General features: G+C 40.4%; 1 protein-coding gene across 6 annotated transcripts in view; it reads right to left on the bottom strand.

Annotated features, from left to right (window-relative positions):
- ELOVL7 (ELOVL fatty acid elongase 7) overlaps positions 1–12,630 on the bottom strand; it is a 63,396-nt gene that overhangs the window by 1,187 nt on the left and 49,579 nt on the right. For all 6 annotated transcript variants that reach the window (XM_088152861.1, XM_088152862.1, XM_088152860.1 and 3 more), the window contains 2 exons: positions 11,246–11,351; positions 1,812–1,948 (listed from right to left, as the gene is read on the bottom strand). In XM_088152861.1, coding sequence (XP_088008987.1) covers positions 1,812–1,948; positions 11,246–11,351 — 243 coding nt within the window. The remainder of the gene's footprint in view (positions 1–1,811; positions 1,949–11,245; positions 11,352–12,630) is intronic.

Genomic DNA, 12,630 nt, shown 5'->3' with positions numbered 1-12,630 from the left:
GTGGTAAGTTGTTTGCATCCCTTTGCAGCCCAACACTTGGAGAGAAGAGGGTATCAGGAAGAGAAAGAGAAGTGTCAACAAGAGAACAGGTATTCTCACCTGGGGCATTTGTGGGGAGGGGGCAGCCAGCCAAGGTGGTGGGTGTGACTGTGTGATTGAAGCCCTGCTTCTTTGTACATGCATCAAAGGGGCAGGGCTTCAGTCAGCCTACTATCTGGCTCTCCCACGCTACCACCACCTCCATCACAGATGGCCCTGCTCTCAGTCATTTTGGTCCCACCTAATGCTTGCTTCAGCTCTGCCCACAACACAGCTTCCAACAGATAACCCCAGGCAATCCTCAGCAGAAAGAGAAATGTTCCCCACGCTTGTTTGTAATACACTACATTTAAAAATGGTTCGGTTAAAAGTAAAGCAACCTTTTCTTGACAGTAAGGTGAAAAGGTTCTCAGGAGTATACTTTAATGCATATTTTTTGGACCAAATTTCATCTTTTTTTGTAATTTGTGTTATTTACAATAATGATGACATTATGCGGAAGGTATAAATTACCATGGCAGTATTTTTTTTTTATATTTAACCAACATTTATAAATAACGGTCGTTCTTTCCCCCCATTTGCCTGTTAAAACTAGCATTTCCATATGCTAGGGATTACACCAATTTTTTAGCCCTAAATTTGTTCCCATCAATGTTTTCTTTGAAAGATAACTGAATTCAAGGTGTTTTTAAAGAGTAGACTTGATAGGATACAATAATTAAATGGAATAAATAATATCCCTTTGCAGAAATATTTTAAACATGATATAAAATTCAAGTTTACCAGGAAGGATTTATACCAATGATGATTAACATATGAAAAGAGCTCCACCTTATGAGTAACCAAAGGGCTATGCAAAAAGATCTTCCACATATGAATTTCAGAGAAAGTTAATGAATGTATTGCTTATGTACATATTAACAAAGGGAAATACACTTTAATTTATGTTGGGTGCACTCTCAGAAAAATATGCATGCAGGAACACCAAGAAGGTGAAGTCTTTCGAAGTGAATCAACTTCTGGTGACTTCATGGACACATCCTGATCCCAGTGTGGAAGTGGTTTGCACTATTTACAGAATTTTTAAAAGTTTCCTTATGTATCCTACTGCCATGGAATTCCCTGGAAATGCCATCCACCCATCCATTTTATAATATTCACAGACTACTCCATTCTTAATCAGGCTTGACCTACTTAGCTTCTGAGTCCAGACAAGATTGGCAAAGGGCTCCTATCTGCTGAAGCAGTAAATGATAAACTACATCTTCCCTAAAGTATCTAGGTGTAAAGTATGAAGACTCAGATTTAGTAATAAAAAACTAGGATAGTGTAACATGGATCAGTGTCTCCCTCCTAAAATTTGGCTGGTCCTGATCCTGCTGGCCTTTAAGTTGGCCCTGAAGACCTGGTTTTTAACTCTGGTGCTAGCCCAGGATGGTATATGACCCTATTGTAACTGTATGAGTCCTACGCTTTGCCCCCCGCATAGTATGTTTTATTTTACTGCTTTACTATTGTATCATTTTCTTTTATATTTTCTTTTTAACCTTTGTGATGCCCAGAATCACAAATAACATCTGTTAACACAGATAATCTTACACTCACTATATAATCCTCTTTTTGAGAAAAGTCAGGGTGTATGATAGCAATAGTGGAAAACGTGATAAATTTAGCTAGCTCACAACTTTATAGCATGCCTGCTTATCTTTTGTAAATATAAATCATTCAAATCGAAGCCTATTTTTTCTGTACCTTCTTTCAAAGTTACTTACCAGCTGTATAGTTGTCATATGTTTTTTCCACCACAAGTGCTTATGATATGCTGGCCCCAGCGTACAAAGTCCATAGTACGTGTACATGATCACATGAACCATACTGTTTATCATCCCGTGGAAAGTTCCTAAACCTCCTGTAGAAAGAGAGGCAAGATCTTTCTCAGCCATGTATGCATCAAAAATGTATTATCCGTCCCAAGCATATCACAGTAAGGCAAATCAGAGAAATGTGGAAATAATAAAAATCCAGCAATGTACTTCACTCCTGCTTCAGGGTTCTTATTATAGTTGGGTTATGACAGGCGAATGCATGGCGAACGAATCCACAGTTTATTAAATTACCCCAGCTGCCTGGGTTCATATATTACTCTGAGCTACAAACTAACCATGCACATTTTATCCCAGCACCTTGTATAAACCTAGCCTGTATGCTGCTGCAATGGATGGATGACATTTAGAAGAAAAATTCTGAGTGGCAAAAGCTACATGCAACACTATAGTGTGAATTTCCCAAAGTGGTGCCCTCCAGATGAAGCCCAGTCACAATGTACAGGATTTGCACTCAGTATAGTGATTATGTGTCATCAAGTCGTTTCCAACTCCTAGTGACCAGATAGATCACTGTTGTCCAAACTTGGCCACTTTAAGATGAGTGGACTTCAACTCCCAGAATTCCCCAGCCAGCCATGCTGGCTGGGGAATTCTGGGAGTTGAAGTCCACTCATCTTAAAGTGGCCAAGTTTGGACAACACTGACATAGATGGATACTGATTAGCAATTCTGGGAATTATAGCTCCAACCCGTTTGGAGGGCACCTGGTTAGAGGCTGCTACTAAAACGAATGGATGGATTATCAATTTGTACCAGCACCACCATCACTTGCAAACAAACTCACTTTGCTTGCAAGAGTAATGCTAAGGAGGATGCTGATTTAAGAAAGAACTCCACAAGAACAGCAATTATCCACGCTGGACATCCTCTAGAGTAGCTTGATCAGGCTCTCTGTTTAGCAGCAGCAAAATAACTCTCATTCACCTAATGAACTGAAGAAAGCTGGGGATAACCAAGAGTGGATTTAAGTAAAAGGACTGTTTAGTTCTAGTATTCACAACCTAAGTGGTTCTCAGGTTTTTAACATAAGAACAGAACAGATCCCACAAGCTTTGAGTTTGCCATTCTACAGTAGTTCTGGATATATGAAGATAGTCACAATGCTGCAGAAGTGAATAACACAGAAAACTGCATGAACCTGATACAATTATTTTATCTAACCCAAAAGCCTGAATGGAGAAACTTACAGGTATTACTATGTCATTATCTTGCCTCCTCCAAAAGAGTTCAGAACTGCATATTGATTTATCCTTTCTGTAACCTTCAGTTAAATTAGACTGAATGGGGGTTTTGGTGGGGGAGTAGTTACAGTGGAGTCAGACACAGAGAGAGGTTAAACTAGATTTTTGCATTCAAAGGATAAATCTAATTGATAAGGCAATACCTCAATCATTATTTCAGTATTTTGGAGTTTTTCTATATACTCCTGCTCATTGTTAAGGCCATTGACATTAATAGAAAAATAACAGAAAAAAATGAAGGTGTGCAGCGTTCAAAAAAGCATTCTGTTCCTCTCAGAGGCTTAAGGCCATGAGGTTGAGGAACTTGACAAAGATCCTCTTGAGGAAGCTCAAGATCCTCATGACAGAATGGGAATTTGAATCCAGGTTTCCCAACCCCTATTCCAGTTATTCACATGCAAAAATAGTAACTACAGTATCTCATAAATAATTAACAGTGTGTGGAGAGACAACATAACAAAGAGCTGATTAAGGAATTCAAACCCAAATCCCCAGAATGTACATTTTTAATTGTAGCTCATCTCCAGATACAACAATGGGCAATCCAAGTTTTGCAGGCACATCTCTGCCTATTTCTGAGCACTTGCTATCTTTAGATGACAATACGTGAATTGTTATTTTAAAAAACCTGGCATACAGTTGGGGATAGATCCAGGCTAACTTGCATTTGTTTCCAGACTCTTTACATTTCCTGGTATTTCAGTTAAGAGCATTTTTCTGTTCAGCCTCTTCCTCTTCCCCCACCTCCATCCCATTTTACATCACTGTTTTCCATTCTTGCTTTGGTTGTTTTTCAGTAGCTATAGTCAACTTGTTTATATTTTTCTCAATTTTCTTTTGACTCTACCATTCATCCACTAGGAAGATTCTAATTAACCAGTGCTTCCCATTTCATCTCTACAGGGGAACTACAGCATCCAAATGTAGCCATGTCTCATTGCATTTGGACTTTTAATTCTGAAGCTATTTCAAGTTTTTTTTTTTTAAAGGAAGTGATTGTCTTTGAATCCAGGATGAAGTAGCTTCTCGGTTACGGAGAACTGGCATTGGGTTGCCATTATTTAAGGGGGGAAGATCATTAGTTTTCATCAAGACTGGGAGAACATCCAATGTTTGAAATCAGTGATTTGGACTGAACATGTTTTAAAGAATGCGACAGCAGAAACTGCATGGGTGCTTTTTTTGCAGATTTTAATTAGCTCATCTGTCAAGTCTAAGGGAAGTTACAAACCAGAAGCCAATAGCACAATCTACAGCAAGCTAAAACTGGAGCAATGGTAAGCAATAGTGCCTAAAGAATTTGCATGGAGCTTGTTCAGCAAGCATATTTAAATTACTCAAGCAGAAAAGCCATCCGACATACTTTACACAGCGCTTGGCAATCAGGAAATAATGAAAGGATTGATTTATTTATTTTCCTTTATTCCCACGTGCGGCTCTGATGACAAACCATTATTTAAGCTTGTTGCAGCATCAGCTTACCACAACATTCAAGCTCCTAAACAATTATCTACTTTAGATGCATGGTGTCGTAAACTGAAGGAAAAGTCAAAGGGAATGTTTTTAATGTTTTGCTGCTAAAAACCAGTCACCAATTATGGCATCTGAAAGACTAACAGACTTATTACAGCACAAATTTTAACTGATTCTTGCCATCCATTTCAGAGGGTGCATAGTAATATGGCGAAAGGGACTGTTGCTCAAAAAAGTTGCCCAGAGAGTTGTCCCCCGCATGTTTTGGCTATATCTCCCTCCATTGGAGGGCAACAGATGCCTTCCTAATACCACCCTACTTGCTTTATTTTTTGTTCTTGAAAGCGAATGGTCTCCTATTCCATAAATCAGTGTTGTCCAAACTTGGCCACTTTAAGATGAGTGGACTTCAACTCCCAGAATTCCCCAGCCAGCCATTCCCCCCCAGCCAATTCTGGGAGTTGAAGTCCACTCATCTTAAAGTGGCCAAGTTTGGACAACACTGCCATAAATTAATTATCGTGTTCTTATTGTATTCTGGTAGGCAGGGCAGTAAGCAAGGTTGCATTCTTTATTATTTTCAAATCTCACCTTGACAGTTTTTTCTAATGTGCATTAGAGAATATTGCCTTTAGCAGCTTAGGATGAATTCTTCCTAAAGAGGAAGAGAATTTGGTGCACACACCCCTAAATCTGTCCATGTAGCACTCATACTCCAGGAGCTGTATTGGCTGCCAGTTCTCTTCCAGACATAATTCAAAGTGTTTATTACTTCTATAGCCCTATGTGACTAAAAGCCTAGATACGTTCAAACCCACCTGCTCCAGAATTGCCTATCCAGTGTGATCAGGGAGAGAAGGCCAGCTGAAGGCCCTGTCCCCACTTGAGGAACCCCATAAGTGGGTCTTCTTAGTGGTGCCCCCCCTTCCATGGAACATATGGGCCACTATCTCCTGGCTGAGTTCTGCAAGGCTGTGAAACTGACCTTCTTTCATAGAGTTAAAAACTTAGTAGTCAGGGAAATGCTGTAGACAAAGTATTTAGCAAAGCCTTCATCAAAGTCTCATGATATTCTCCTTAATAAAATGGTAAAATATGGGCTAGATGACAATACCATTTAGATGGGCTCACAATTGGCTGAATGCGCGCTCATTAAAGGCTTCACTTCAGTTTGCAGAGGAGTATCAAGTTCTGAGCCCTGTGATGTTCAACATGTTTATCAATGACATAGATGAGGGGTTTGAGGGGAGACTTATCAAGTCTGTAAATGAGACAAAGCTGGGAGAAGAGAAGATGCAAAAAGTTTTAGATAGACTTGAGCAGTGGACTAAAATGAATAGGATAGAATTTAATGGGGAGAAATGAAAACGTTTGCATCTAGAAAAATAAAAGGCAAATGTTTTGGATGGGGAAGCCTTGGTTCGACAGTTGTATGTGTGAAAGGTATCTGGGAATCCATGTCAATCACAAGTCAAACATGAGCCATTAATGTGGTTCAACTGCTAAAAAAGGCAACTGCTATCTTGGGCTGCATTAACAAGAGCACAGAGTCCAAGTCACACGAAATAACTGTTAAACTCTACTCTGGTCAGACTCCACTCAGCACAGTTCTGGGCACCAAAGTTCAAAAGGCAAAGTGGAGCAAGTTCAGAGGAGGGCTATCAAGATGATGAAGGGTCTGGAAGCCAAGCCCTATGAGGAATGGTTAAAGGGCCTGGGAACAGAAAAGACAACTGAGGGGAGAGATGATAGCAGTCTTCAAAACTCTAAATTCTAAATGAAGGGCTGTCATTTAGAAGAGGGAGTGGACTTATTCTCTATGGCTCCAGGGGCAGGACCAGAACCAATGGGTTAAAACTACAAGGAAGTAGATTCAGGCTATATGCTAAGGGGAATTTCCTGAGTGTTTGATCTGTCTGTCAGTGAAACAGACTGCCACATGAAGCAGAATACTTCACTGGAGATCTTCAAACAGAAACTGGAGGGTTTCTGGAAACTGGATTTTGCACTGAGCAGAGTGGGCCTAGATAACATAATACACAACTTGTCATCCTGACAACAGTCCTGATGTAACGAAGGATTTGCACAAGGTCAGAAAGCACTTCTGATCCAGAAGCATCGTCAACAACATCAACAAAAGTTGTCATGTTTAACAGCTGTTTTATAAACCAACTGCAGTTAAGAGTTAACAGACAAACAAATCAACCAGTATCTCATGAGATCACTAAAAATTCCAGATCTTGTGGAATCTCACATTGGAATGTTGAAATCTCAGAAGACAATGCATGAAACTTCAGCTTCCATTTGAGAATTCAACCTTTCTTTCAACTGTTAAACTTCCTCTGATTTTTATTAATGTTATGAGCTTGTTGTAATGACAGATGCCCTGGCACCCACAGATACTGCTGTCTGTTGATACTATTTCTACTGAAGTAGTTGTCAAGCTTCCTTCTCAGGAATCCTTGTCTTGTCTCTAAGGTCCCTTCTAATTCTGTGATCCTCTATGTCAATAAAACAGGCATCGTTGAATGTTTCATCTGTGCTATATGCAAAAAATAATTTGCAAATTCAATGGGTTTCTTTTTGTCATACTTTGTAATACACTTATGCTACAGTGTAGTGATTAAACTGTTGGAGTAAAATCAGGAACCAGCGTCAAGTCCATCCTTAGCAATGAAAACCCACTGAGTTAATTTGGGTCAGCCAATCTCTCTCAATCAACCCAATCTATCTCTCAGCGGAAAAAAAAATGGAGAAAGGAGTGTTATATCTATCTACCAGAACTCCTGGAGGAAAGTCAGGATATAAATTCAACAAATTAAAAAAAAACATTCAGGTAAGTTCCTGAAGTCCAGGAAATGTATGGATGGGCTTTAAAGAGCACTGCATCAAACTAAAACATAATTATAGTGATTTCAATACACATCTTCAACTGCACCTGTGAAGATCTGGTATAAAAGGCACAGAATAGTTTGGCTACTCTATTGTGTTTAGCACTATAGCTGTTCCCAAGTTAAGTTTAACCCATCTCTTACTCACCACAGTGTTAACATACAAAAACGAAAGGATTTTTCTTCTGACTGATGTATAGTGGATTCAGACATCTCATGTTTGCTTAAGCATGGTTTGTTGAATAAACCACAAATGGCTAAGTTAACACAATACGCTAGACACAAAACAAATACATAGAAATAAACCTCTGTAATGTGCAGAGTCTAGGCACCATTTTTTCCTCCGTGGGCTGCCGCAATGCCAACTACTGTTCCGTGGCTGAACTTGGTCCATTATGAAATATGGCCATAATCGCCTCTCATTTAGATATTTCATTATTAGCTCTAACAGAGGCAGAATTTACAGAACACAAGTAATGGAAACCCAGTGCACTCACGTCTGTTTTATTTGCTTGGGCATTTAGTACTTTATTGACACATTAACTGAGACCCATGAAATACTTATGAGCTATGGACACCCCTTTAAGAGGATTCATACAAAAGTGCTACCATCTGCCGCTAACAAGCCATCTCCCTCAGATCTTGAAACTATGCTAGATGCATTCCCAGACTGCATTTTGGACTGCATTTTTATCATGTTATTAGCTGAGTTAATTTTATCTCTCTTCAAGCTGCCTGGTAGAAAAAAGATTACACGTTATATTGCTTTGTTGATAAAAATCTCTGCTACTAAATTTCCTTACGCTGTAAATCAAAGTCTCAGATATCTTGTATTTCTCAGAATTTTAGATCATATTCAGGTTGTTGGCTAAAACTAAAGCAGTCTCTCCTTCATCTCAGCCTTTTCTAAATTTTATGCTGTGTATCTCGTTAAATGGTTACTGACCACAATCAATTATTTATTCAGACAAAATAGTTCAGCCTAATACTTTCTAAAATTAAGACAGGTGTTGACTTCATATGTTGGGTTTCACAGGGAACTGATTTGGTAGGACTCTTTCAGTTTTATTGCACAAGTTTGATTTTCTTCATCAATTAAGCCTTGTTTTCTTCCCTAGGAGATCATGTATCATAATGTGGTTGGTTTGATATTGTGTTAAACCTAGAAAAGTGAGATTTATTTAATAAACTATGGATAAACAATGGCTTACTGAATCACATGAACCCAATCACAAAGATTTGCAAATCAAGACTTTTCCGTACTGGTAATTAAAACATGAAATAACTATACATGCTTTAATAAGGAAGGGTAAACCTGATACTTATTTTGAAGGAAAGGTAGGCTATAAGTTGAGTGAAGCTGATCACATATTATGCAGCAAATAATAATCTTTCTCCTTCCCTTGTCTGAATACAGGTAGTCCTCGAGTTATGACTTTGTTCAATGACCATTCAAAGTTATGACAGTGCTGAAAAAATGGACTTATGACTGGTCCCTGAAGTTATGGCCATTGCAGCACCCCCGCGGCCATGTGATTGTGATCTGGGCGCTTGGCAACCCGTTTGCATTTACACCATTTTGCAACCTTCCCTGCCAGCTTCCCACAAGCAAAGTCAGTGGGGAAGCTCGCAGGGGAGATTGCAAGTCGCTTGGGTAAGTCTCCCCCACCCACCCCAGCCTTTCTTCGCTTGCATGCACACACTGCACCCTCCTTCCCCCTTCACTCGCACGCATGCACTGCCCTCCTTCCCCTTCACTCGCTCGCACATATGTGCCACACCCTCCTTCCCTTGCATACACTGCGCCCTCCTTTCCACGCTCACATTCACTAGCACCCTCCTTCACTCACTCACATGCATTGTGCTCCCTTCGCACTGTGCTGTGGCTCTGGGGCTTTGCAGGAAGAAGGCTTTGCAGGAGGAAGGAGAAACCCTCACGAATGGCCAGCAGCTTCCAACATGAGCTGCACAGCACGCACCAGAAATGCCCCTGGAGAGTCTTTCAGCACCTGGAAGCACCCCTGGGGAGTCCTTGAGTGAGTGAAGGAGGGAAGGAGGGCATAGTGCATGCGAGTGAGTGGAGGGAAGGAGGGCACGGTGTGTGTGAGTGGGGAAGGAGGGCACTGGGGTGTGTGAGTGAGCAAAGAGGGGAGGAGGGCCAAGAAGCCCCACAACTGCAGAGTGGCAAGCAGCCCCAGAGCTGCATGGTTCTGGGGCTACTTGCCGCCCCACAAGGCAGGTTGCAGGGCAGCCAAAAGGGCAGAGATGGGGGAGATAGATGGATGGGGGGAGTTGGAGGCAGTCCCTTACCTTACTGAGGCTCAGGGCTGGGAGGGACCAAGCCTGGAATGGCTCGGATTGGGGTGGGTCCTCAGCTAATGACTGTGGAATTTGCTTAATGATGGCAATGGGGAGTGCCAGGATTGCCATTGCTAAGTGATGTGGTCACTTGACGTTTGGCTTTACAACTACATAACTTAGCAGTGGAACTGCAGTCCCAATTGTGGTCATAAGTCGAGGACTACCTGTACTATTATCTGTTTTGCTAATACAAGAATAACTTGACTTAGAAATCTAGAGTCATAATACTCATAATGCCTCTTGGGAGGAGGAGGGCACAAGGAGGAGAATTACATGAGCACTCCATCAGTGACTAAATCTTCCTGCTGCATCAGCCAGAGGGACAGATCGGTAGTAAGGTAGGGGTTGGTGTTTGCAGCATGAAGACCCAATCTCCCCTCCTTATTCACTAGAGAAGATATGTAAGGAAGAAGATAGGCATAAACACTATATTTTCTGCCCTCCCTCCCTCCTTCCCTCCCTCCAAATGCCAGAATTCAAAGGGGTGGAGGGATAGGAACTCAAGGAGCTTTCTAGCTGGAGCACTCGTTCCTCCATTTTTCATAGGCTCTCTAGTAGGATAATAGAATGGTCTCTTCCACCTCCTCTGTCTATGTGAAGAAATAATTAGTTATTCTTTGTTTCATCCTTTCTCCCCAACAAACTGCTCTTTCCTCAAAATAGAAAACAGTGGTATCATTAAGAATATTTTCTCAAATATTATCATTACATGCAGTTCACCCTTTATATGAGGGAGGGCCTTGTTTGCGCATGAATGTAATGCTGGTGGGGGAGTTTCAAACAGTGTTTATGCTGTATGGTCACCCACAGTTTTTGTTTCTCCCTAACTACTCCCAGTCCTCATCTCCCTTTTTGCCGTAGTACTTCCAATTTCTATTGAGAACTTCAAAGATTTATAGATTTCAGCTTAATCATGGGTTTGCTGATGCTCTGATTTGGCTCACAACAGATCTTGCGCCCAAGAGAAGTCAAGTATTACAGAATAGCCTGACACAAATTAGCAATCAGAAGTCGCTAAGCAATTAACAGAAAATTATAAAAATAAATAGCAAGGCTAATTCAAAGATTTGACCTAAACAAAGCATAGTAAGAAATCTTTTAAAAGTGTAGTTTTCCACTTACTAAAGAATTATTGTAACACTGGCACTTTTTTTAAGGTGGTACAGAATAAGACAATTTGCCCTTCTTTCAACAGCTAGTAAGTAAGCTACTTAGAGACCAAATGCACCAAGGAACTGGAACACCTAGTTTTGTGATTTGGCCAGGTGTTGACACAACTCCCCCCACCCCCACCCACAAAACTCTGTCTTATTTGTAAAGCAACCTTCAACTTGGAATCTGAATTTTTGACTACCTGGAGCAAATTTGACTCCAAACCACCAGGTCCACGGCATGATTGAATGATGAAAGACATGTAGGAATGTAACCTGGGCATTCTTCTTTCGAAGGACAAAGAAGATCTGAAATGAGCCATATTTAAAATGAGCAATGTGAATAGAAAGGTTAGTAAGGTGCATTTAAAAGCTTGTCATCTGATTTATATTTTACAGATGAAAATATAAACTTTAGTACACCTTCAAAAATCAAAGTGATTGGTTCAAAATAAAAAAAAGCTGATTTAGGCCGATATTGGTCCCTCTAACAAGCATTGATTGTCTCCTCAATGTCAACCTTATCAGCAGTTCTCTAGGATCTCTGGCAGAGGTCAGTACTAGCTATTAAAAAACCTACCACTTTGTTGATCTACAACACCTAGCATCTCTCCCAATCAGCCACAGTGGCTAGTGGTACTGGGAATTGTGGCCCTCCATGTGCTGAGCTACACAGTATGTTCTCTGTCCCTTACGTGAGCCATGTGCCCTACCACAGAGTCATGGGCCCTCCTAAAAGGACTTGAGTCATGCACGTGAATCATAAATCTATAATACAGAACTCTAGTTCAAAACAAGTTCATAAGGCTGCGTAACTGGATTGGGAAATAAAAATTGGAAAGATTGTTTTCTATTAACACAGAGCCAAAGGCTGTTCTGGATCTCTTTGTGTCTTTTATACTGTGTTCTTCCTTTAGGAAATCCCAAGGCCCACAGCAGGCTGGTGATGGTTTTCCCTCCAAGAACTGAGTGGAAGAGCATCAACGTTAGATCAAAGGCCAAGTAAAATTTCAGAGTTCCTGTACAGAATACACACCCCCATACACACAAAATGGAATGCAGTTCAGTTTACATCCTTCTGAGAAGTAGACTTGTCACATGATTGTTCTGTATTGATTCTTTCAGGTTATGAAAGGTTCAGATCCAACAATGACTGAAATATTTTTGAATGCACACTTTCTACAAAAAGAATTAAGTTCCATTTCAGAAATTATTTTGTTAATTTCTTGGGTTTTTGTTCAGGGTTTCACACAGAAACTTTGATTGCACAATGGGATTTTGTCTTCTTCCCCACTCTAATATTCTGTACAGGCGTCAGATAAACTTACAATTTACATTTAGAGCAACATGTTCTATTAAGAGTGTAACTCCCAGAAATCCCAGCCAGCATAGCTTGGAATTCTGGGACTTGCAGTCCTAGTGTATCTGAACAGCAAAGGTTGAAGACTGTACTGAACTTTACACCAATTAAGCCTCTAGATTTATATAGCCACCCAGAGTTGCTTTGTGTGAGATGGGCAGCTATATAAATGTGATATATAAATAAATACAAATAAATAGATACAAGTAAAGTACAGCATCATTATTA

Source organism: Python bivittatus, unplaced genomic scaffold (assembly GCF_059951505.1).
Source record: "Python bivittatus isolate LINGU-HERP-01145 unplaced genomic scaffold, Pbiv_v1 ctg000570_np1212, whole genome shotgun sequence".
Lineage (NCBI taxonomy): Eukaryota > Metazoa > Chordata > Lepidosauria > Squamata > Pythonidae > Python > Python bivittatus.
Note: the sequence above shows the minus strand (reverse complement) of the source record. Positions and strands in the feature narration are given on the sequence as shown.